The sequence below is a fragment of the Corvus cornix genome, chromosome 3 (genome assembly GCF_000738735.6).
Source record: "Corvus cornix cornix isolate S_Up_H32 chromosome 3, ASM73873v5, whole genome shotgun sequence".
Classification (NCBI taxonomy): domain Eukaryota; kingdom Metazoa; phylum Chordata; class Aves; order Passeriformes; family Corvidae; genus Corvus; species Corvus cornix.
In genome coordinates, this window is record NC_047056.1 from 20,365,527 (window position 1) to 20,392,820 (window position 27,294).

General features: G+C 40.1%; 1 protein-coding gene across 7 annotated transcripts in view; it reads left to right on the forward strand.

The window, feature by feature from the left end:
• The window catches only part of ESRRG (estrogen related receptor gamma), a 374,892-nt gene that overhangs the window by 138,382 nt on the left and 209,216 nt on the right, over window positions 1–27,294 (forward strand). For 3 of the 7 annotated variants that reach the window (XM_039568398.1, XM_039568399.1, XM_039568397.1), the window contains one exon: window positions 7,820–7,973. The exons of 3 other annotated variants lie outside the window; for them this stretch is intronic. In XM_039568398.1, the coding sequence (XP_039424332.1) occupies window positions 7,939–7,973 (35 nt within the window). In that variant the 5' untranslated portion in view covers window positions 7,820–7,938. The remainder of the gene's footprint in view (window positions 1–7,819; window positions 7,974–27,294) is intronic. One more of the 7 variants, XM_010393587.2, reaches the window with a different exon arrangement.

Here is a 27,294-nt window from a genome sequence, read left to right on the forward strand (position 1 = left end):
ATAGAAGGTATGCGGTTCATACGTAAGTGCCTGACCTTGCTGGCTGTTTCCCCTCTCCCTTTTTTTCTCTTTCATTTTTTCCTGATATGAACTGAATAGGCAGGCAGATATATCCAGTTCTGGTCAGCCTAATTGGCGCTAGAGGTGATATGGTGCTACACCAGGACAGGGTAACCTTTAGGTTTAGGCTCCTGGCTGGAGCCCAAGAAATACGTGTGCTCCCAGCAGCTCTCTGGCTGGTGCCTTTGAATCACATTGTGTATTGGTCATGGTGGTCTTCTCTCATTGCCCTTGTACAGCTCCTGGTGCAGGAGGATCTCACCTGGAACAATAGATACCCCTGAAATGTAAGTAAGAGCCCTGGATAGAGATTCCTATAAGCAGGTGACCAGCTTTCAAAAATACAATATTCTTCTACCAAGCGTGTTTCATGTTACAGTTGTTTGAATCTCTGTGTTCTCCTTAGAACTGCCCCCATGGATGAAGAATGTGAGTTCCTCCTGTAATATTACATAGTTGCTCCACTCACATGTGAAGAGAAGTCTGACGATGTATACTTAATATACTATCCATGAGGGAATTACACCGGTTTAAGCTTAAATATTTTAATGGGCAGCGTTGAATATTTGGCCATGTTCAATCCTGGCATAAACAGAATCACCTTTCCTGACGTGAGTGAAGCTCTTTCTACTTCTGCCAGACCTAAGTTTAGGTTGGAGACTTCCAGTCTCATAACTCAGCTTGTTCAACACCAATACAAAGCTCTTTTATGAAAAGAGAAATATAAAGCAATATAGGCAAGTCTATAATTACTTTGGCCACAGAACAAACATATTGTTTCTTCCTGCCTGGAAGGGCCTAACCTTCTGCAGGGAGGGTAGGATCTGTGATACCTCCGGTATTGATAGCGTTCCTACAGCAACTGCACTTTGCAGCAAGCTTTGTACTAGCATAAGATGCTTCTGAGTTACTCCATTGTGTGGAGGGGAAAGGAAGCTGTCGCTTGTGGCAATGCCTTCCTGGGCAATTGATTTTAAACTGTGCATCTCAGGGTGTTTTGCTGTATGGAGTTGCACTGGAAATGCTTCACTTCCAATCTGTTTAATTGGAGTCTTCGGTGACACTTCTCTGTGGCTTTATCCACGGATAGAAAGATGATATACATTTTACCTTTAAGTACACTACAAGGTTGGAGAGTAAAGTTGAGTTTGCTCTGAAGCAGATATATTGGCTTCCCATGCTTTGAAGACAAATGGAGGCTCATCCATCGCTGCTACACCAGTATGCTGGTGCTGTTTCTGGCTGCTTTGGGTTAGGATTTCAGTTTTCCCTTCCTTCCTAATGGGGTCCCTTGGTGGAGAATGCCATCCAAGTGCAGGATGGATGAGGTGCCCTAAGGACCTGTATCAGGCTTGCCTTTTAAGCAGTTCCTTGCTGAACTGTGAACTGGACTTTCCTTGGAGTGCTGTGTGAGGATATGAATTCAACTTTGAGACAAAGAAAGGGAACAAACACCACATACACCAGCATATATCAGCCTGAAAGCACACAGTATTTGGTGGCAGTATTCATATGCATCTAAAATTATTTTCTTGTAATGTCTTCAGTATTTCCCCAGGGCTCCGTTCTTTGTTCCAACTCCCTGTGGAAGAGGCTGAGAAAAATGGCTGATGTGTTCGCTTCGGCCACTGTCAGCGCCAGGCTCGCAGCAGAATTAATTCTGTCCTCCCTAATGACCATCAGTTACCTCATTGCCAGGGAAGGGGCCCCTCTGTCTGCAGGAGCACAGTAATGAAGTTTGGTTACGCAGGAAAACACACTGCAAAGGCTGGAGTGTTCCTGCTTGCCTGTATGGCTGGCTGATACAGGTTTCTCTGTTGGGTGGCACTTACCTGTCCCGGGGTGGGCTATCTATGAACAGCTGGCATGCCTGATGTTTGGCACGTTACTGGTTTTGGTTTTTCTTTGAAAACTAAGCCACATGTTTCCTTCATGTTATGGGGAAAAAGATTTAAAAGAAGTGGGCAGGATGAGACAAACCCACATGCTATATCCATTGTGATTGTGTCCTTCACTGGGGTTCTCGGTTCCCTGAATATGTTTGTGAGACCAAGTGGGTTTCTATACATACGGAATATTTCTTTACATTGGGCTGTGTGCTTTTTTGGGGATTGGACTTTTATTTAAATTCATGAGTCCACCTTTCACACAGGTCCAAATGCACAAAATGCAAATATTTTTCAAGGCAATGTTGCTCATTTTCAGCAAATTCAGACCATCTTGCACAATGGTGCAAAACTAGTTCCCTGTTTCTATCTCCCAGACTGGCACACACTATGAACTTTACCTGTGCAGTTAGTTGGATGCTGTTGGTAAAAATGTAGGAGAAAAGTGTCCTAGAAGGGAGCACTAATCAGCAGATTCTGCTATGTTGTGAGCAATAGCTCACATGTACTAGGGTGTGAAGCTGAGCACATCCCTTTTAAATGGTTGGTTTTGGTTTTAGTGTTGAGCCCAGCTGTTCCTTGAAACACTCTGTACAGTACAGTAATTTAGAGTGTAATGATCTTGCATAAGGAGGCAGATGTGAATCACAGGTGAACTACTTCTGAATGATGGCAAGGGTGTGAGCACTCCCCCTGCCCTTGTCTTTCCCCTCCCCAGTCTCTCAGTCTCCTAGATTTATTTTCTCGTCTCCCAGATTTATTTTCTCGTCTCCCACTGCTTTTTTGTAACACAGGTGGGCATGTTCCAGTATGAGTCTGATGAGCCTGCTATGTACTGGTTAATCAAGGTTCTCATGGTTGATTTTAATGTCTTTTTTCACTTTGTCCTACCCTAAGAAACCCATACTGCCTCAAGTAGCTTTAAATATACCAATAAGTGTATGTCATAAAGTGAGAAGCAAAACAGAGAACATGTCTTCGCCCAGGATTTGGAAGTGGTAGGAAATGACCTCTTAGCCTTCTTTTGCTTTTCAGATCTTTAAGCCCTAAGCCACCCTAAATCTACTGTCCCTATAAAAAGCTGCATTTTAAAAGGCTTTAGGAGGCTTGCTGACCTTGCAACCTACTTTGTAAGGAGTCTGCACCCACAGCTATTAAACAAAATTAATTTCAGCACTTTTAAATTGTTAATCTTGCAAAAGACAACTTGCTTGCTCTCCAGTGATCCCACAGGTCATCATTCTGTGAGCTGCAAGCCATCACCAGGGTTCATGGCTCTCAACATCGTGAGAATGCTTGTGGTCTCCCAATTGCCTTGAAAAATTAATTCCTCTGCCCTCCACGTTTCCTCCCCAGCAACTCTTGGAGATCTGGGCTCTTCATGAGCTTGTTGTGTGTAGCAGCTATTCACCAGTAGCCCCGCTGCAGATAATTCTCATTTTGAAGTTATTCTGTCCTAACTCAGTTGCTTCTCAGCTCATGGGAATGAACTTGGGGCAGCAGGACATGAATTCAGGTAGGAAGTCACAGGTTTTGTCTTTGGAGTGTTAGGGTTTCTGTTGAAAGGGTGATGTCTCTAAAGTTATGTTTCCCCGTATCTGTGCGGCAGATGCTTTACCAGGTATTAATTTATTTTGAATCTTCTTAAGTGTATTTTTTCTGCCTGGCCATGAAACTCGAAAATGTTTCCCTTTTTCCTCCAGGTGGGGTATGTATGAATGCACTGGGGGTGGGGGAGAAAGTGCACACTGTATTTGCTATTATCATGCCTGGTTGTCCCTGCTTCTTCCACCTCTTTTGTCTCTGCCACTCAAGCCAATTTCAGCCATCCGCCAACTCTCATTTGGGATAATAGCCTCTCTTTTTACTGTTGTCTTGTCATGTTTGATTCGGCAGCACAAGGGTTTTAAATTAGCCAAAACGTTTGCATGCTGGGCTTACTCCGCTGCCACTACCAGTTGTAGAGCCACTAAACCACTTGATGCTGAAATTGATGATTGCTCGGAAGGAATAAGAAATTGTTGGTGGCTACCGGGAAGATTCATTCACGCCGAGCCCCTTTTAAGAAACCTGGGGGGGAGGGAGAGAGAGATTTCCTTCAGTTTCCTGCTGCCTGGCTGGTGGTTGCATTGTGCTTGTGCCAGGTTCCTGCTGAGTGATTACAGCCTTGCTAGCCTGCGTAGTTCCTGTGATTTCAGCATAAAAACAGAAGAAGAAAAATATAGAGGGAAAGGAAGGGAGGGGGATAAAGCTCCAAAGACTTGCAGTTCAATTCAGTAACACAGAATTGTGAAGTTTTAACTCACTGCCCGCCTTTTTGTTGTTGTTGTTATCTAATTTGTTTCCCTGGCTAAAAGTTTACTTGTTAGAAGTTTTACTCTGTAGAAAAACTACTGTATTGGCCTGCCTTTGTTGGTGATACTAAACCCACAGCTGGGCTGTAAGCAGTTTTTAATATTCTCTGGATTAAAAATGATCCATCAACAACGCGATCGGGGATCACCAAGAAACTATACAAACCTCCTAGTAATACCCCCGTATGCCCCCCTAAATGCCTTTGACTTGTTTACATTAGTGTTTAAAGACATGAGGGGCCAGAAGTTATAAGGGAAAAGAAGATGACAGTGCTTGAGAAGCCGTACAAAGAGAAAATAAATGTAGGATTAAATGTGAACAAGTAGGATGGTATGATGGATATAATTATATTTCAGAACTACATACAATCACAAATGCAAAGTGAAAGAATCTTATATTTCTATTGAGTGGATTTCTGTTTGAAGACAGAGTATTGTGTTATTTTAGTTTATTTTTCATATTCCACCACTAACTCCTGGGTTCCAGTGATGATAGGTAGTCACATGGTCAGAAAGGTCAGTAAGAGACCCAAGTGTAATGGCTCAGGGTTTCCAAGTCCGAAGACAAACATTATCTATCAGAAAATACTAGCAATTGTTATTTTAAAGCAAAACAACCAACCAGACCCTCTATTAGCCATATCTGCAAGTTCCCAGACCGTTAGAGACATGACTTCAGATATATAATTCATTATACAGTGTCACAAGTAAGACCCTAAATAAACACGTGGGAATATGATTGCATGGCATCCAAGCCAAGAAAGATGTTCTCATTGTATCTAGTATTGCTAACATTATTATTACTAATATTTTAGCACTTTTTTCCTGATTACTAAGCCACATGTTCTCTTGCAAAATACGACCTTTTTCTGCCAAAAGGAATAAGAAAAAAGATCTTGTAAATTTGAAGGTGTTGGCATCCAACTTTATTTCTCTTGCATGTAATAAATCCTGAAGAAATCATGTGAATGACTCAAGCTCTAAAAATACAAATCTAACTAAGAGGCCAAATCTCTAGGGCCCAGCAGTGGTGTGCTGTTGTGCAAGCCCAGCTCTAAGGGCTTCTGTCCATGCCAATTAGCAGTAGGTTGGAAAGCCAGGCAACCATGATGGGTTTAGTCCCGTTATCTAACTGCTGCACTGTTCAGAATTGCTGATTTCCCTGCAAAATCATGACAGATGTATTACAGGAAAATATATTGGTTGAGTAGCTAGTGAGAGAGTTAATGCAAGGGATAATAAGTGGCTAAGGCTACGTCCTCCAGCAGGCTTTGATGTGGTTTGATAATATATGGGACGGGTCAATCTGCCCTATTAGCAAATGTAGCCAGTTTATGCTCTACATACAAACTAGAGATTTGATAAAGCACTAAATTAGTTTTCACAAGGTATTAGATGTTAGATACTTAATGGGATCATCATGCTTTTGCTACACTTGGTTAGGATGTGTTCTGTAACAGAAGCATGCAGCAGCATGACATTTCACCAGGAAAGGAGGCACGTCTTGTGACTGAATCACGAGTCTGGGAATTAGAACGTCCAGGCATTGCTTGGCTTCTGAATTACTGTCTGACTTGCAGAGATGTTTCTCTTTTCACATCTGCAGAATGGGGCTGTGTCCTTTTCTTTCCTCTTTGCCTCCTTGCAAAGCCACCCCTGCTTTCAAAGTGTGGGGTTTTTTTCATCCTTGGGAGCAAGTAATCATAAATCTGTGAAGCTTCAGTTACATGAGACTAATCCTGTCCCACTCAGTAGGTGCTGGGAAAGTCCCTAGACTTGATGTCAGAGAATTTACAGGTTCAAGCAAATCTGGGTAAGAAACTTTAGTAGATTGTGAAAGGAGAAGCTCAGGGTTTTGATGTAGTGCTCCCCAGCTGTGCTCTGCATTTCCTCTGTGCCTGTAGTCAACTAGTAATTTAAAATGTAGCTGAAACCAATAGTTTAGGGAAGCCACTAACATTTTTATAGTTAAAAATCCATTGGCAGGATATGTCATTTTTGTACAGATCTGTGTACCTGTACCTATTCTAGCAGTGGGAAATGTGGGTGAAGAAGTCAGCCTTTCTGGGGCTACACAGCAAATCAGTCTGAAGTGGGTCCTTGGTCTGACCACTCCCTTATCTGAGCTGGTGTTTGGTCCACTAAATGCTGTGGGTTTTGTCTTGCTAAATAAAAACCTAAAACTGCTGGCAGTAGTGTATGCCCACAGCTGCCTTCAGAAAACTGTGCTTTAGAACCCATTAAGTGTTTTGTGTTTCTCACATGGACCTAATTTTTTGCGAACACCATTTTACCCTCTGTTTACAGACACTGTTCTTAAATACATTTGGAATGCATCATTTTACTTTCTCTAACATCTCACTGTGTATGCAAGTAACTGATCCTGAATGACCGCTGCCAGGCTTTGCACTTCAAGCGCTCGGGAGACATTCCTGCCTTTTTGTGAAATGCAGCAGGAGTGTCATGTATAAAATGATCCTGTTTGAAAGGATAGAAGCTGTATCCCAATATAGATCACAGTGGAAAATGACTCAAAATTACATGACAGCTTCTCCCCCATTTACCTTCCTCCCCTCCCTTTCCCTTTCTCAGCCTGTTTCCCAGTTGGGCTGTGGTAAGAAACACATCGTGTATTGTGACATTTTAGTTTACTGTTACTAATAATCCCTTTGCATCTTTCATTAGCATGTTATTTATAGGATTGCAAAAGGGCATTGGTACCACTCGGCCTCTGAGTGATGCTGCCACTGTCCCAAGGACTGGGATGATTTTAAAGGGGGCTGGGTTGCACTCTGGCCCTGGCAGTGGGCTTACCCAGCTCCAGCAGAAGCCTTGGGCTGAAATCCCATGATTTAAACCCCACTGAGGCCAGTGTGGACTTTAGGTGCTTTTATAAACAAGAAGACTTTGCCTCATAACTCCTGCTAAGCCTGCACCTGATGAGCTGCTCGGAGCTGGAGGGCTGTTTTCCCTAATAAATTCCTTTTTTTGAACCCACTTGTTAGTCAAGCGTTGTGCACACTAACTACAGCGAGGGGCCCTGGGCATAAATTACTCTCACGTGGCACTGTCTCCAAGCAGCCCCCCAGTTATGGATTACTTTGTTCTCGACTTGACAGGAACATAATTAGAACTGTTGATGAAATCTACCAAATTGTTCCTCCGTGGCCTCAATGGTCAGGAAATTTGGCTGAGTCGTATTTGTCACTGATGTAAAGGCTCTAAACACTTCATATTAACTATGTTATTAATGTGCCCTCTAATCTGTCCGTGAATTGGTAACACTTGGAGGGAGCTTGTGCTCTAATAGCACCTTGTGATGAATTCATTGTAATGCTGCTCAAAAGTTTCTGGAGGGTGGGGAAAAAAAAAAAAAAAGAAACCTTAATAAAAAGTGAACATTTCTAGGTTGTTTCTTTTTTCTGTATGTGAATTTTTATGTTGTACAGTTTTGTTTTGTTTTGCTTAACTGGAGATTCATTTAGGCTTTACATTGACAGACCGTTTTCTGTTCTATAGGATTTGCTGACATTTGGGCTGTTTCATTGCCAGAGGAGGCTTTGTGTGTCCCAAAGGAAGTGAGTGATCTGGCCATAACAAATCCTGCCAAAATATTTTAACACCGTTACGATTTTCTAATGCAATGCGTAGTGAATGTGACTAGAAAAGGATGGTGAGTCCATGAAGGGGGTTCGCTCCCTCTCCTCTGCGATTTGTCCGGTGGAACGAGCACGCCGGAGTTGCTGGGGGGTGGGAGACCGCAGCCAGCAGTGGGAGGGGTGTTTGCCTCCTGAAGTGTGTCACTTCAGGTGCAGCAAGGGCTCAGGCTTAATCCTTAAAGCAACCTTTTAAATTTTGGTCCTGCTCTTGAAGTTTGCTGGAGTCCAGGGCCATCAGAGACAGCATTTTAGTCATGTGAGAAAATGTGCTTTGGCTGCTGTAAATGTTCAGTAAGTTTAAAAGGGAAATGTGTTAGGTACTTTTGGATGAGAGAGGGGTTAGTGGCTGAAGGTCCTAGAAGTTGACAAACTCTTACCTTCACAAGGAAGGGTTGTCTGGTACTTCAGTATAGTTTTGAGGAACATTAAGGTGGCTCTTAACTTTATAAGCAACTCTGCTTAAAGTGCTAGAACACAAAATTAAGAGTTCTCACATGTAGTGTTCAGGGGATAAAGGCAACTCAGACAACCCAATGTTCAGCTTGGAGCTGTAGGTATGGGAAAACTGAAATTTATATTACCGAGCTATTCTCTAGAGCAGCAGGTAAAGTAACTGCTGTTTTTTTAATACCTGGGTGATTTGTTTCTATTAAATTTAATACTATCCACTCCCCTCTCTCTCTCCCCAATTCAACCTCCCCCCCCAAAAACCAACCCAAATATAACTTAAGTTAGTATTTGGTAGGCAATTTAAAACCTAAAACCAGTAAGCAGTTTAAAATGTGCTGACTGCAGGATATCAGCCAACATCTTGTGCCCAACATACACCACGTTGGATTACTCTGGCGATTGGCTTCTGCACCAGGGTAAACTTGTGTGTCTTTAGTCAATTTTACATTTATGTGCTTAAAAATAAACGAAGTAGCTGGCCATGTGCACCAGCAAGTTTTGCTTAAGGTAGGAAAGCTACTGACAAATAGAAAAGTTGAGCATAGCCACAGCTCTTCCTCAGATGGCCGTAAGTAAAGTCAGGCCTTTTGCTGTTGATGGTGTTTCTCACTTGGATGTTTCCCTGTTTGTTTGGTTTTGAATACCAGACAGAATTGCAAGTTCTCACGCTCATCTCCTGAGCCCTTGTCCTGATTTTCTGGGCTCACACAAACATCCTATTGCCTGTGGCCACCACATATGGCATTTCCCAGGTCCCAGGGGCAATGATGCTGTCACCAAAAGGAGGGAAGTGTTAGCCTGGGAGTTAGGACTTACTTTGAGACTTTATTTTAGGATCTTAATATTCGTAAATGAAATGGGAATCTTAACTCTGCATTTTTCTCATGCAAATCAATCTATTTCTAGTAATGAGCAATTTAAGTTGTTTTTTTTTTTAATATTGTAGTTGCCATCTCGGGAAATCAGGATCAGAATTCAGGATGCTCAAATTAGGTGTTAGTGCATACAGATATTCTGTTGATGAATCTATTATTAGAATGAAGTAGTATTTTCCATGGGTCTGTTTCTTTTCACTGCTTTTGTCTCTTTTCCTCTCTCAGGTAATTTTGTCTAAGTTTATTCTTCTATTCTTTAATTTCACTTCACCATTTAATTCATTTCTACCAAAGCCATGGGCTCTTTAAGGACTTTCTAAATGATTAGATCTTGTTACTTATTTGTAGTGTGTTCAAAACTGAATTGCTTTTTCTTTTGTCATAGTCTTGGTTTATCACTGTTCTAAAATGGGACATTATTTGGGGCATTCTACCCAAAAGCATTCTTAATGCTGTCCTGGCTGTACTTCATCTGTTTTTCTAATATGCATTTGCTACTAAAAGTTTTCTATAAATGAATGAGTATTGTATTATGCTTGAATGTCATTCATTTTCTGTGTTTGGGGTTTTGGTTTTTTGGGTTTTTTTTCTTTTTTTTTTCCTTTAGTTTCTAGTGGAAATGTCATGTTGTGCATCCTGTACATACAAATCTAATTTGTCATTCAGTAGACCCAAATGCATGAGGAGCAGAGCTTAATCCTGACTTCACTTGTTTAAGAATAGGAAGTAAAACTACTTCTGTAAAAAACAAGGCTCTTACTCAAGGCGGGGAGGCGAGGAATGGGAATTTAATATCAGAATTGGGTCCTATAATATTAATTTGGTAAAACTGTTTGCTCTCATGGTGTCAGCTGTGGAGAGCATATGCTAGGAGATGCTCGTGTTCAAAATCAGGTTGCATAGTTAATCATTCTAAGAAATAGACTTATCACTTCATAAACTCTAGGAAAGACTGTTTTCTTTTCCAAACATTTAAATTACTGAGCCGTTTTATACATTAAAACCCAATTATGACTTGCATGGTATTTCAAAGAGTTTTCAAAGCTATTTCTTCTAGGAACTGTGCATAGTCTGAGGCTTTAGCACTGAGTGGATCATATTTTCAACTGTATCAACTGTGGAGTTTTTTTCTACCACAATAGTGTTTTGAGAATGTTCATTACCAGGCTAATCAGTACAAATCCCAAGCAGCCAGTTCCAGAATATGCTGCATGTCCCCTAAAACTAGCAAACTAAAATCCCAGTGTGGCCATTGAGCACCAGGATATAGCTTAAAAATACTTTATTTCCTTTTTCTAAGATGATAATGACCAGGTTAAAGTAAAGGTTTATTCTTCCACCTCTTTTCTGCCACATTATGCCGACTATGTGCAAAACACATTGAGAGAGAAATAAAAATCAAGGTATGTTGCAGGATTTTAGGGAATGAGATTCACCTGCTACTGATCAGAAATACCTGTTTTAAACACCACCTTTTTTCTTGGGGCCAGCTTAGTACTTGAGCTAAGTGTCAGTTTAAAAAAAAACCCCAAGAGTCCAGAACTCCAGAATAATCTTTCATCTTACCCATTTGGGTGCTGGTTTATCAGCAGAGAAGTGTATGTGGATCAGATCACACTAATTTGGTCAGGAAATGACCAGTGTGGTTGTGTATAGTGCAGTAGCCAGGGAGGGGTGTGTTATAAATATGAAGACATAAAAAATGCATGTGACACTGGCACCACGATGAGAACACTTACCAAAGGTACCCAGTCCTGAGTATAGAAAGTTATTACCAGAGCTTTGGGGAATTAATAGGATGGTGTTTGGTAAATGCTGTATTCCCAAATAACGGCTTAGCTACCACGGATATCAGGGCAAACGAGGTTTGTAAGATGAAGTATTCCTACTTTAAGGGCCAAATAAGAGAGAGAGAGTAAGTTTTCAAATCAGAAGCTGCTTTATAAAGACTTTTATGGACCAAGGATCGCCGTATAGGAAACAGCAAAGCTGTTTGCTTTAACAAAGAGATACAGAAGGGGACTAGGTGGTTCCTCACCCCACTCGTTCTGTATCTTACAGCAGAGCTGAAGTTGAGATGAGAGCCTGGTGCTTCTCTTCATGACAAGACTGTATGAATGAAAGGTTGCAAAGATACTAGAATTTACTAAGTCAAGTCATACTTGTCAATGACTTCTCTTGCTAGATATTTAAAGTTCAAGTGCTTGTTTGCTTTAGTTAAGTGCTCTGAAGTGCTTTTAAAAGTGTTGGCCCATTTATATAAACAAATTGTGAAACTCTATTGATAGTCTTCCCAGTCAGAGTGTGTTACCCAATATTTGAGTATCCTTCCTTGAGCCCCAAAAAGATTTGCACTAGCAACTTCTAACGCACCTGAGGCCTGTTAATGGGACATTGTGTTATTTTATCATAGACGTTGCCAGAAATGCAGTTTCTTGGTTGCACACAACCTTGAGGAGAAAATAAGAGGGGAGTCAGTAGCTCAGAAACTTACTTATCCAGAATTTAAGTGTGACTTGGGAAGAAGAATAAGTTGGAGGCCCGATTTCCTCTTGGAACATTTGCAGTAGGGAATTAATACTTACATCTCTCCCACAGTTTTTTCCCCTCCTGCTCAGCTATGCTAACTCAGGAATCTCTTTTAGTGCTTGGAGTCAGGCAACCAAATTTAAACACTTTCTCAAACCATGGGAAAATCCTGTTTGCACACATATGACCACTCACAGAAAGAAGGGAAGCTACCAATGCTGTTAGTGAAGGTGAAGGCTGGGATGGTGTTCAAGTGCTTCCCCCCAGTGATCCCCTACCGGGCAGTGTTGTAGTGCTTCCTTACTAGTTTTTCTCATCATAACATTGCTCTTCTGGAGTGATGTCCTTTAACCTAATTATATTGTTTGATACTGAAAGCCTAAGAATGTCATAAGATTGTATATTGAAAGTTAGCCTTTTTCTGTGGATTAAGAAACACGCAGTATTTGGAGGGATCACTGGAGAGACCTTGTCCAGTAAGATCAGGGCAGTTATCTCCAGGAAAAGTAAACTGAATGCCATCAGCAACTGTCCCCCAAAATGCAACATAGTGTGAACAATAGGGATGTAGCTGAGTGCTATCTTAAAACTAAAACTGCATCCTTCTTTAAAAAAATAAAAAGCAGCTTGTCCTAATAATAATGTGTAGTCTTTTTACCTACCTTATGTACTATTGGCGAGATTCAGGGGGTGTCATAAGCAGGTGAATTTAGAGCTGTTGCTAATTTAAACTGCATTTAATAAAACACAAGTTTGAGATATCTTACAAATCAGTGAATGTGGCATAGTTTGAAGATTGCTTTTGTCAAGTTTGATTAGCTCAAAGAGAAACCTTTTCTAAATATTGGTTGAGAGATTAATCAGGCAATGTAAGACCTTGAATTATTCCTCATCACAGGAAAACAACATAATGTATTATCTCATTTAAAGACTGGGAAAATGGAACTTTTGAGGATTTGAAATTTGTGTTTTAAAGATTCTACCCAAGGCAAAACTTTCAGGCTGTTCTTTTTTTAAACTGACTTGTAATTTTTCCATATTATACTTCACTTTCTACAGCGTATTCCCTTATTACAAGCTGATAGTACCAACATCATTACATTGAAGGATGCTCTCATTATTGACTCCATTCTCAATTAATTATAAGTTTATCGTGTTTTAATGAGTAGGATTAAACTTTCATATTCCAAATATATGTCTTGCATTGCTTGCTTAGAAGCTTTCTAAAGAATGTGGCTGATCGACTTCTCTGAATCTGTACAAGGAAACAAAATATTCTTTGTGCACATTAAAAAGTGTTTACTGTATTTACAAACACAGAAGAGATTGATTAGCTCTCTGCTTTGGAACAAAGTATAGAATTTGGGCAAAAGCTTTGCTGCACTTTTCTAGCGTTCACTGTCACAAACTGTTGTTGTCTTCACTGAAATAGAAGCTCATATAAATCTGTTATGTCCTGTAAAATAAAGGATGGCAACAGGGAGAGTAGCACTAATGTATTTCAGGCACACCCTAATTTTCACTGGGTGATCTGTATTCCTATTCAATAAATGCCAGCTTCCTTCTGTGGCCTTTTTTTGCTCTCCCCCCAAAATGAGATGGTACTTCGTACTTTTACTTAATTGCCCCGTCTTTTAAAAGTGTGGTACATTTGCATCAAAGCTGCTGCCACCTGTGCCTTTCAGATTCGGTCCAGTGCAGCTCTGCAGGGTGTCTATCAGGCTTTCTCTCTTAAGTTCAGTGTGCATTATTAGATCCTGTTCTGTTAACAGAGATCTTGGTCGTATTTTTTAGCAGAAGTTTTATGTTCATTTGTCTTTTGTTTCCTTGTACAGCTTCACACTTTTCTCATTAGTACAGATCAAATAATTTCTAAGAGTGCTTATTCTTTTGCTTATGCGCCTGCAAAACATACACACAGGGTGGATGTATTCCAGACCTGATGTGGGACCAATTCTGGTGATTTCAGTATGCTTAGGGGTTTTTTCCCCCCTGGTCTATCAATAATAATTAGATACCTGTAAACAATAAGCACCAGTAAGTTTGGACTCTGTGTCAGTGTAGACACATGGGTGTCATAGCAAGGGCAGGTAAGCAGGTTCCTTAACAAAAGAAAATCTTTCATTAAATATGTTTTTGCATTGCTTGTTTAGCCTGTATTGAATGAAAAGTAACCTTGCAATGTGAATAGCAATGTCAACTGATATCACAGTCTGGTTAATAACACACGAGCTTGATTTCTAGGGGATTGGAGCAGCATGTCCCACACCAGGTAGGAACCCAAAGTCCTGGTAAATGCTCGGCAGCAATCTACACCCCAGGCCATTTCTCATGAGACCTGTTACTACAAATAGCCTGTGGCTACATTTGGGTATTCAGGTTTCCACAGGATGTGGCTGCTCTTTCTCACTTACCAGATGGCTTTTCATGTACCATCACCTGTCCTGGTGCTCCTTCGCCTCACTAACAGAGTTGTGACAAGAGCTGTTGGATGGTTGTGAAAGCTGCTTTCTGCATGTGGCCATCATAATTATCACATGTGGGCACCTTTATTTAGCAAGTCCACACATACATTACTGGTGCAAATGTCTTATGTTTGGGTACATTCATTTTATATCTTCATTTTATATCACTAATAAAATGGATATGTGGTGTTGATATTTCACAGCCTAATCAGAAAGAGCCTAATTTAACAAAAAACCTGCTTGATCTAAGGATCAGGCTTTGCATGTCTGTATGATAGGGGATGAATTTCTTCATACCCCTGTTTGGAGGAACATCTATAGCTCAGTTGTGCCTTTGCACTGGTTGAAAGTAATTTAGTAATCTTAAGCATGGCAATGGAAGTTTTATACTCCACCTCCCCTCTCCATCCTCAAGCACATTTTGTACATGTACCATCCTTATCATCAGCATCTGTCTTTTGAGTGATGACTTGCTTGTCTCTAGGTCTCTGTCCCTTTATACAATGCCAGATCTAAAATTACATCTGTCTAGAGAGAAAGGCATGATCTCAAAGAATTAGTACTGACCTCAAAATTTTATTGCCAGTAACTACATGTGATATTGGTTTAAATTAACCAGTAATTATTCAGAATCATGTAGGAAAGAGTTAAAAATATTAAACAAAAAAAATCCCTTTTCCAGGCAACTGGACCCCTTCCTTTCAACACAGCTGTTGCAGGAGGTTTCAATGGTATGAATAAATGTATTTCTTTTAACACTTTTGTTGTTTAAAATGCTATTGTTTCATCTGAGGTGTGAGGAGATGTGCTAACCTTGTCAATGTGGGTGCAGTAGAGCAGAAATGATAACTGTATATACTTTTTTTTTTTACAAAAATACAGAGAGTGTGTGTGTGAGAGAGAGGGAGAGACAACTTATTTAAATCCTGAATACAGTCAGACCTCATATGCATTGTTAAAAAAAAGCCCTAAAGAATTGCATATGGATTAGGGGGATGAATATTCTATTATTTCAGTCTGTTCTGCTGATCTTCTTATTGTGACTTTGCGCTTCAGAAATCTGCCAGGAATTTGGCTTTGCTGTACTAGACAGTAATTTTAAATGTGTATCAAGCACTTGATAGTGTATGATTTGCGTGCTGTTGCATTCCCATTCCCTAAATTTTCCACCAATTTATTACTTTTTTCATACTGTTTTAATATTTCAGGATGATGAATATATACAGCATCATTAAAAGTAAATAAAAAATGCATGAAATTAAAAAATGGAATATTAGATGTTTCTTTGCTGTAATCCCTAGGTCCAATAGGAATGAAATGTCTCTGTTCTGTCAAGTAATCCCTAAACATGATTAGGGACCTTGTAGTTTCCACATAGCCCACATAATATTTGTATCATATAAGCCTATTTATGTAAGGTTTGAGTAAAAGTTGTTATTAGAAGACCTATAAACCTATTCTACAATTCAAAAAGATATGCTTGTCTCTTAATCTCTCTACTTTTATTATTTTGCTGGAGATGGCAATATGTCCTTAATTCATATTTCAGAATTCTGTTGCATCTTTTGGGTACTTATATAGTGCGTTAACAATCCCAATGAAATGTATTTTTAAGACAGAGGACTGAGTTCAACAGTTCATCTACTCTTGCAGCTTCTCCTTAAATCCTCATTGGAAGGGATGTGCACCTCTTTCTAGGTCTCTCCTTTGACATCTGGGTTTAATCTGACCTGGGGGTCTGGAGATGGAGAGATCGTTTTTCTCATTTTGGGGAAGGGAAGGTGGAAAGAGGGAGGGGATTAATTTTCTCTGTTTAAATCCTGTGATAATGCATTTTCAGTGATGGCGGTGCTTCTGGCAGCTCCATAGAAAGTTTTAGAAATCAGCTTTTGATTTGATGAGCCTATAGCAGAGTTTTAAAGACAAATAGCTAAAAAGAGGGAAAATGGGGAAAAGCCTTGAATGACAAAAGACTCAGACAGGAGAGACAATGGCCATTGTCTCTGTTTCTTGTGACACAGTTGTGTTGCAGGTGTAACAGCCCAACACTTCCTGTTCCCTGGCTCAGCTTCTTGCCTGGGCAGCAGAAATGCTCATCTTATGTGTTGTTAGGCTGAATTCATTACTGTTCAGAGGTATTGCAGTTCCATGGTAGCACAAGGAAGATCAGGAAATAAATAAGAACAGTAACTTATATGCTTGTATGGTTTGAGGAGGCTTTCATGAAGAAAATATTTTCAAATGATAGCAGGGGTCACCTGTGGCAATTCTGTATTTCCCATAAGGAAATCTGAGATTATATTAACCCTGAGCTATCTACTGAAAAAAAACTGCTGTGGAAATACACCTGTATTGCCTTCCACACTGCAGTGAAATTTACTTTTATTTCATTTTCGGCAGTTAGGGTGGCATTTGAGCAATAGCCCTATTCTTGTATTTATGAACTAAGAGAAGCAAAACTGCTCACTGCTGAGCCCAGGGATCCTCTTCCAGGAAAACTGAGATCAATAGCTGTTATCAAGTCTTCATTTATAGGGAGTGTTAAATGACCACAAAGTCCTGATGTTCGTCAATTAATAGGTCATGCTTAAAACCAGGCTATCTGCCCCCTGCCCCCCACCCCAAGCTACCATAGTCAGAAATTTTGATCTTTGATATCATTTTAAACAGTCACTTTCAGTTGTAACAATTCCTTTTTAGCTGGAGAGACTGTATTACAGTAGTACCAATAAGTTAGAGATAAATGATAGTTTCCCTCGCCAACCTTCTCCTTCCTGCAAGTAGTGGAAGGTGGGAATGAGATGATGATACTTGAGGCTCGTTTTCTCATCCGAAGCAGGAATTTACAATTATTATTGCAGTTACTTTTGGGTTTTGGTAATCAGCAAAAAGGGAAGTGCACACCCCAACTAGAACAGAACAACCCCTGAAAGCTGAAAAGAAAAGCCTTGCACGCAGATGTGTTTTCAGTTGCCTTTATTTCCTCAGTTTAAGTGGAAAAGAGGGATTTGGGAAAGCGGGAGCTTAATTTAACAAAATAATATTATGCTTTCGATCCTTAAAATGAAGGAATTATTTGGATACTTAGCAGTATAATGTCTTTGAATAATGCTGGTACTTAAGTTAGAAAAAATGATATTGTCAGTGTGCTGTGTTTTCCTCTTATGATGTTTTTACCAATTTGGCATTTATGGGAAGCAATATCATTGTTGAGAAGTTTCCAAATTGCTTTTTATAGAAATCCGCAGAAATTAAATCTCCTCCTTGTTATGAAAATGAAGTGATGTCTTGAGACACTGGTATATTAGCACAAATCTGTGGAGACAATAAGCCAAATTCTGCTTGCAGTTATTGTGTGTCCACTTTTAATAGCTTCAGGAAGCTGTGTTAGCTACAGGCTGTTGCAGGGCATTGTAAATAAGCATATGTTTAACTACAGCATGTGAGCAGTAGTAAGAGGCAGTGTAACATCCCAGCCCTTCTCCTTGTCCCCTTGGACCACGTGGCTCTAAGACATATTGGAAGGAAACACACAAAATGGGTTGGAAGTGAGACCAGTTCAGGGGCAGTCCAGGCAAGCCACTGTTTAGTGGGGATGCAGTGCAGAATTATTTTAACTCAGAACCCTCATGGGTCTTCATAGCTGAATTTAAACCACATAAAAGTGCTGTACGTGATGCGTTTAAATTCATTGACAGAATTAAGGCGGGACTAAGGCAAGTGCATGATTGATTTTCACAAATACAATCAAATCTAAGAGATGGAGGAATGCAAGATGGATCAAATTTTAAGACCTGATTTACCTACATCAGATATTTAATGGCATGCTTAATTTGATTGCTTCACCAAAAACTACTCACAGTAGTAAAGCCACTGACTAAACGTCTGTGTAATCAAGGGATCTGCATGCATCTACATCTTGATTTCCATGTACAAATAACCAGCAATTAATGGTTCAGAATGACTGCAGGGAATGGTTTAAGGTTCAAAATGGCAGCTTTAGGGTTTTGGGGGTCTTTTCGCATTATTTCACTATGTTTTTTAGTAGTATAGGCAGACTTGTGCAAGTCCATGCAAACAGAAGTTTTTTTAACTTGGGTTGCAGAAGGCTCTTTATGGCTGTAGCTAGAAGCCATCTCTCTTCAGCAAGATTGAATGCTTTTAATAATGAGATTTAGGCTCTTAATATTAAACCCAACATACTAGCCTACTTCTGTGTAGCCAAAGTGTCCCGTTACGTGGGTTTGTTAATAAAAAATCAGGAAAGATCTTTGAATAGAGGGATGGCAGCTGTTGAATGTGTTCCATAGCAATCCCGAGGCACTGTATACTTTCTTCTTGGGATTTAACACGTTTCTGAGGGAAAAGTCAGCAGTCACTATTGGCACCCTTTTTATTTTTTCTTTTTTAATTCATCTCATTGTAATGTGTATGAGGTACATTAGCATATCAGACCAAGAGTCTTGAAAATACTGATACATCCTCATTATTTTTACTGTAGTATTTCTATAGCAGTGAATCATCAATTACATTAAGTCTTTTTATTTCCCACAGCACAACTACAACAATTGAAATTAAGGGTGTTATGCTCACAGTCCATTTCACCACTCATTCGAGTACGGGCAAACTTTGGCTGTTTTCTCACAGTAACCTTTACAATGCAACAGATAAACATTATTTTTGTTTTAATGACTCCCAAATAATGTCATATTTAAATGAAATGCAGTTTGCCTCAGCAGGGTTCTTTGAATTTATGAGCATTTTTGTCCCATATCCTACAATAATGTGACAAATATTTGCATTTTTACTGTTTCCTTGAATACTTTTAAACACCCATTTTTAGGAGACTTCAGATTGCTTTTGAACATATTTGAACGCATTTTTAGCTATCACCAAGCTTAAAATAGGAACCCTTTTTTCAGCTTATCTTTATTAAACACCTGTAAAAATCAGTGGTATTTCTTTTTTCTTATAAAGCTTTCTTCCTTTAACGAATGCCAGAAATGCTGCACAGTTTGTTCCAGTATGGGCTTCTTTTCTTGGCGGTAATGGGCAGTAAATGGTCTGGTAATGTCTCTTCCATACACACAGACATTTGCCTGCCTGAATATCATAAACAGAAACGTAAAATTGTAATGAAATGCGCCTGATCTTTAACTATAATCAATTAATATAAGAAATGTTAGGCAGCTTTCAGAAAATATCCGTAATTAAGTCATAGAAATTGATCATTCTGTACAAATGGTCATGTTTACAGTAAACCTCTAATCTAAAGAGTAGGTGGCCAGGCATGGTTAAAGGCCAATTATTTACTTTTTCTTATTGAATATTCATTTTCCTTTTTATAAAACCATGGGTTTATTTGTCAGGGGAGGGATTTTTAGAGTGTGTTTGTTGTTTGGGGTGTGCTCAGACAGGTACTTTAGAAGAAATTCTATTATTCAGAATCTTTATAATGTAAGTGTGGAGTCAGCAGCTTAATCTTGATGTTCTTGGAGGCAGTTTCACAGAGTTCTTCATGTCTTGACTGAGTTAAGTTTTCTGGTTTCATGTGCTTTTTTTTTTTTCAAGAATGAAAATTGGCTGATTATTTTTAAAGCAATGTTTTCATGTGCTGAATCAAATTTTAAAAAATCAATCACATTAATTCATGGTCTCTATACAATCATACTAAGACGTCTCTAACATTCACAGAAGTCAGTGGAAAGGTTTCTGTATTGTTGTTCTCCTGCAAAAAGAACTTCTGTGTATGCTTTTTAATCAAAAAACCCAGCCAAATACCCTGTACAGATTTTCGTAAGTGAAACCAAATAATTTAAAATAAGACTGTGGTTACTCACCAGTCTCCGTTTGAGCACTGTGCTAGATGTTGGTTAAAATTAGACTTCCTTAATGGACTAGCTAGGGAAGGTAGGAGCGAAAATAAGAAAAAGGTGACAGAAGTAAATATGCTCATAAATACAGAAGCACCGTGTTTGCTTTTGTGGCCTTTGATCAAGCCCAGGAGTTTACTTTCAAAGGACATTGTGGGATGCTTGGGAAAGGAACAGCCACCCGGTGTAATTGGAAAGGGGGAAGGTCTGCAGCACGGCGGCTGCTGCTGCTCCTGCCTCTCTGATAAGATTGTAAGAGTTGCTAATATCAGTATTCAGTCTTGTAGCGTGTCAGGGCGCTTTCATGTGAACTGAAGTGAACTGTCTGTACGCGCTCCCTCCCGCGCTCCTTCCCAGCGCTCCGTGCCGCATTGAAGTCAGGGGAGAGGAAAAAAAGATTTGAGGATTGCCCAATTTGTTCTGACATAAAGAGATGTTTAGCTCTGTGAAAGGTGGTGGAGGCAGAGTGCCTGACTGACATTTCAACAGGCTGTCTGCTGGGATTGCTCACTTCATGTCCCTTCATATTCCTGCTGTGTCCTGCGCGAGTGCTCTTGTCTAATCTTCACAGCGAGAGTACCAAGAGTCCCCTGGGCTTCAGTGCTCAATACCTTGTTAGACGGGGCGTACGATGCCACAGCTCCTTCTTTTGTACTCGCTTTTGCTCTAATGTTTCAGGCTTCTTTCAAGTCTAATTATTTTATTTTTTAAAGGGATTTGCTAAAATAACTGTGTGTCTCTTGTAATCGCCTCGGTCTTCTTTTGGCAATGCCAGATTTGGGGGATACCAGGTAGAAATACGTGGAGGGGAAGATAATAAAAGACCCCAGTAAGTCAAAGCTTTAAGCATCATTCTGTGCTTTTGTTTTTAAATTAAGGTGCATTGACCTCCTTTGGCTGGTTTAGAAAACAGAAGAGAGAAAATACTCATTGAACAAGCAGTGGGAGGTATAACATGTTGATAATAAAGCTGAGACAGTGCCTGATCAGGAATGCTGAACTCCATACCAGGGGATGCAGGGAAGTTTAGTTGTTAAGGGTCTGTGTGCTTTTACAATTCCAAACATGTTGTGATGCATTCTGGCATGCCACATCCTGTTAGATCACATCAGGGCAGCCCATGGAGCCAAGTTACGCTAAGAACATGAATTAATGAGAACTAATGCTCACCTCTTATTGCAGGAACATTATCAGCACCTTGTTAGCCTCAGTTCCTATCTGGATTCAATCCTCCTAAAGCAGAGGTGATATTAAAGATATATGCATTATGGTTTGGACAGATAGATACGTTATTTTTCATTAGCCTTCTCAAAATACATTAATTAATGGACGTAGTTTAATCCTTGCTAAGCCATTAAAATTATTCACATACTGCACTCATGGTCTTCCTTTACATCTTTTTAAAGGCACTTCTTTTCCTCAAGCATATTATTGTTGGTGACAAAAAGGGGAATGGTAACATACTCTTCGCTTCCTGCAGATCTGGGATCTCCATGCTATGATCCCAAAAAGACATTGCACAGATTCCATAACATACGGCTGCCACTGCTCAAGTTTCCCCTCAGTTTCAAGTTCTGATAAACATCTCTTAATCTCTTTCTCATACAGAGGAGCCGTCGTGTGTCTCACCAGGCAAGAGATTTCTCGTGCAAACTCCTATTCTCAGACATACTTTCCTAACTTTTGTGCATAAAGCTGCACCCTTGTTCCTTCCACAAGGGTAGAATGACCTAACAAGGACAGCTACAAAAAACAGGGACCATGAGTAGCTGCGTGGTTTCCCTCAGCCAGTGGCATATCTACTCTCACATTCTGTTTGCTGGGAATCAGCAACGACTTTTTTTCCTGCAATGGACTGAACAGGTGGATATTAAAACTAACTTCTCATCCTTTCTGTAGCACCTACAGCCCAGAAGAGCTGAACTTACATCAGTACACCATTGCAATCCAAGGGTGTTGAATAGGTGCTGTAGAGGTCTCGGCAGAGTCCTGGCTATTCAGAAGACAAAATTCCAGATCTCTGAAATTAGAATAACCAGGGAATTAGCTAGTGAGCTTTCTGCTGTAAGTATGGTCCAGGTGATATCAGAAGGTTTTAAAAAGAGGTTTGATGGATCTAAGGCACTCCAGAAAAGGCTCACACATAAATAAGGATCATTTAGAAAAGGGGATACCAAGGAGACAGTGCCAGTTTTGCCCATCTTAGTTGGTCAGGTATCCCAAACTCCCATGGGTATTTCAGTGTGAAGAAGCCCACTGGCAAAATGTCTTCATCCTTCAGGCTGTAGTCCAACAGTTTGTGATGTATGTCTAATTTAAACGTGTGAGCAATTCAAGAGGTGTGGGGGGCAAGTTGTGTGTAGTGTTACATACATTTAGTGGTTTACTGCATTGAATGCTACTAAGCAAGAGCTGTTTGCTCCCAGTAGGAGGGAAGCCAGTGCATGGGAGATGTTCAGAGGTACAGACAGACAAATGCCTGTTGGTGTGTATGTGCTTACAGGCTTGCTTCCTTCCTATTTGCTTTTGTGTGGACACACGTATCATTATGTAATATGTCACCTATATCATTAATTTAATTGTTTTATGAAACTTGCACTTGCCTCTGCAAGCTTAGCAGTGAAGCCCATGCTGTTAACTGAGGTTGGTTATTTCCAAATAGCTGATTACAGAAGTTACCATCAATTTAACAGAAGTTGTGTTTATTTAAAAATTGACTTAAAAGACAGTAAATGACTTGATGACTCATTAAATCAATTTAAAAATTGACTTAAAGTGCAGTAAGTGACTCATTATGTTAAACTATAGAAAGACACCCAATAAAAAAAAGAAAAAAAGAAACCTGGCAGGAAGTTGTAGCTTCGTATCCTGATTTATTTTTGTTCAGAATAAAATGGTCCAATTACCAAAAGTGGACACAAGGACATCTACCTGACTATCACAAAATTCTCAGGTACTAAAAGCACTGCCGTTAAGGGAGGGGCCAAGGGTCACTGAAATACTTCCCTGATTTTTATATCAATAAATGTAGTTTACAATAATGCTTTGGCTGGGAGATACTTAGCTGCATACCAGGATACTATTAAGTTACTAATACTGAGTAACTGTTCTATATGTCTCTAGATTTGTTGAACATAATGTCTATATGTTAAACAGTTTTCTATGGTATTTAAAAATTGACATTTCAAAGAGTGTAATAGCATAATGAAATGTAAACTGAAAACAGGAATGAGTTAATTAGACTAATGATCCCTTGACTCCTTTATTAGCCAGCTCTTTAGAAATTGGGATTAGCTTTGTTTTCTCTGCTGAATAAAGACAGGAAGGATGATGTTGATTCTAGTAAATGACAGCACCAGAAGAAATTAGCGTTTTCCTGTTCGTTATAGGTTTCATCATGTGAGATAAAAATTTAGCTTTCCTGCATGCATACCTTATTTCATTACACTTTGAGTTTCACTTGGATTGAAAGAGAAATCAGGAAAATAATTTAGGAATGCCTACTGATTTCACATAATGATTTTAAGGGTAATCCACTCTATGTGATTTCCAGACTTGAAACTTTGTAACTCTTTGTGCAAATCTGGAGTAGACTGGGTTTGAATTTAAATGAAGTCTTCAGAAAATGCCAGTTTGACAAGTTTTTGATCTAGGTTTTGAACACTTAATTTCTCTTCTCTGTAAGAGAGTGATTTGCATGTCTCTCTTGCTTTTAAGGGCTATCAGGAAGCACAAGAATTATCTGTATAGGGGTTCAAACCAAGCATGCACAGAGAAACAAAATAGTTTCTACAACAAATAGGAGGATTCGTAAGTCAGCAGCTGTTAGCGAAACAACATCATTAAAACTTCTAGCAATTCCAGACCTTGCTCTCGGGACTCGCTCAGGCCAAGCGAAACCTTAAATAAAGTGCTGAATTATAGGCAGGAAGAAGAAAACTAGAATTTAAATTGGTAGGAATTAGCGATGATTCACTAAGCTAATTTCTGCCCTCCATTTCCCTTGTGTGATGGCGCGTGGAGCGGCGCTGGGATGAGGGAGGGCAGAGTGGGAGCTGCTGACAGCCAACTTTTAAGTTTGGATTCTTTCTGGTAGATCTTTATCCTGCAAAGTAATGAGCTCCTCAGCTTCCCCTGAAACCTATAGGTATGGAGGGCACCCAGCGCCGTGCAGGGTCAGATCTTTAACGAATGCCTGAGGAATACAGAATTCATCACACAAATGAGGCGATGGAGAGGAGGTGGCAGCAGCTGAGTTATGAAGCTTTTTACTTACAGGCAGGGTTTGTTTGCTCTCATGCACGCCCTTGTTAAGCGTTCTGTGAGCACCACGCTGAAGCAGAAGTAATAATGCCACTTGTTCAGTGTTTTCAGCTTTCTGGAGGGCGCTTTTGAAGAGGTGTGGTGCGGTGGCGGTCAGCACACTCGGGTGTCACTGCTCCTCTCCTCCTTTATGGAAAGGAGCATCTGGGACCCATCACATGCCTGTTAGTTGTTCCCTAGGTGCTGCCCGGTGGCTCTTTGCTGTGAGGCTCGTGGGATGCTTGGTTTTGGCCTGTCCTGGGCAGGGGGTGCGGCCCGTGCGCCGCACACGGCAGAGCTGGGCGCTGCTCATAGTCCATCACTGCGCCTGACCTTGCAGCTCACTATTAATTGGAAGTAGCGGAATTAAAATTTTCCATTCTTTTGCATTGTCATGCCTCACGTTGATAAGCACAAAGAAATGTAAATAAAAAAGACCTATTTCACAACCCTAGCTACAACCTTTTTGTTTTATGACAAAAGACAGTTAATTAGCATACTAGCAGTAAGCAGCCTTCCCAAACTCGTGCTAATTATGTATTCTGTTGACCGTGACTCCAGTCATAAGGTAATTGGCTTGCAGCAACATGACATTTCAAATCATCTCTTGAAATTACATCAAAAAGCCAGCCTGTTTTGTTTTGATAGGGGAACAATCAATTTGATAAGTGGTAACACAGCTCATTGTTTCACATTAATTAGACTAATTGCAGCATGTTAGCCTCTGAAATAGACAGAACTTGGAGAAGACAAAGGCTGTGGCCTTTAGCAGGCAGTGCATGTGGTGGTTCCACTTGCTTGCACATACTGTAGGCAGAAAACAGAGTTGTTAGGATTCAGCCTTGCGGGAGACTGGGTGTTAACAGTGGTTTGATGTGTTATGCTTAATCCACTGGCTTTCAATTATAAGATCCATGTTCAAAAAATCCCTGAGAGAGGAAGGGGGGAAGAAAAAAATAGCCATTTCGATACTAATGGTGATAAAGTTTTTGGTCATCTTCTGTTTCATGTCTCCTGAAAGATGAAGCAGAAATCTGGCCACAGGATCTCTTCTATGTTGTGGCACTGAGGGATGTGACTTAGTGGTGGACTTGGTACTTGCTGGGTTCATGGTCAGACTCGATCTTCCAATCTAAATGACGCGATGATTCTATGTTTATGGACTATAATATCTTTCTTTGAGAAGGCTTTACTTTTGTTCTTGCTTTTCCTGCCCATTCCCACTAATGTTTATTTCTTAGGATACCTCAGCTGGGCTATTTTTATTTTCACTTTTATATTTACTTAAGAATAATGTATGGGGAAAAAAAGTAATGCGTAGTGGATGGATTACTGAAAACAGATAGCAGAGATACATAACCCACCCACGCATTTCTAATTTAGAGCATCTTTGCCTGCTGTTGAGATTACCAATTGTACCTAGCTCTCTGATGATTTTTATGATCAAGCTATGTCATCTGTAGATTGACATGACCAAATGGATTTCGCTTGTGACCTAATTGAAATGTAAACCAAAGTTTTAAGAGATGAAAATTTTAAGGGGTTATCTCAGTCCACAGGCTAGGCTAACTTCATTGCTGTTCACAGCTTGGTACAGTGCTTCTTGCACATCAAACCCAACATCAGGCCACTGGGTATGTAAAAATGTGTTCTTTGACCAGTACAGTGCTAGTATGTTTGGTAAACAGGGTCATAGTCAGCAACTTTTCAAAGACTGAAAAGCATCAGACTCTGGATTCCAAAACTGTGTGAATGCTGATGAGATCATATGCATGAGACCAGCTCTGCCTTTTATTCTGCAGTTCTGTAGTCCGCCTGTACCATCAGAGCATTTTACCTTTTGTAATTACCTCCATTCAACAAAATATTTCATCACTTAAAAAAAAAGTCGATTAAAAACAAAGAACAAAAAAGAGAGATTGGGGGACAATCCTTAATCATTGAATTGCTTACATGAAAGCTGTAATTCTTCAGTTGCACTCCATGGAAGACAAAGTATTTCTTTTGAAGTGAGGCGAGGAAATTTTGGCAAGTCTGGACACAGACTTCACTTACACATCTTTGCTTCTGTTACTCCCCCTCACACACACACCCCAGTCATTGACTGGTTAGACAGTAAAACCTTTGGGACAGAGATTTTGATAAATTTGCCTGTAGTCTGTCTTCGGAGAAGAGTAATTTCATTTAAATCAAAGACTTTGTTCTAACAGCTGAACATTCTATTTGCTCATGGAAGCTCTATTTTTATTAGTTTTGCTTATGCTTTATGTTGGCCCCTTAGCAAATGGTCATAAACTCTGTTTTAGATCCAGCTACCAGTGACTTCATATTACTGATTTATTTCTGTCATTTACTGGCAAGAATATATTTTTTTAAATGTATTCTAAGCATTTCATTCCTCTCCACTTCCTCTCTCCCATGCCTCCCTTTACTTTCCTTCTCCTTCAACGTTTAAACCACCTTTCATTGAGATTAAAATGATGCCCAGATTAGCGATGTAACTACCCTAATGTGCCGCTTGTACTAAGAAGTCCTGGGCTTAATACAGGAGGTGAATTGGAAAGAAGCAGAAGATTGGAGCCTTTTAGTATTCAGTTTAAGTGCTGGTTCCACTTGCCTGAGCACAAGCTGGAGCCAGTGCTGTTAGGATGCAAGCCTGCACCCTCGCTGTCACTGCTGGTCCTTCTGTAGTCAGGTTCCTGCTTGGAGCAGAGCAAATCTTTGCTCAGTTAAGAGAGCGTCAGTCACTGGCAAGTTTGGCTGCCAGCCCAGGTTTGTTAGACTTTTCTATGGTGCACCTGAATGAGATATTGAGAAGACACGGCTACCTAAACAGAGCCT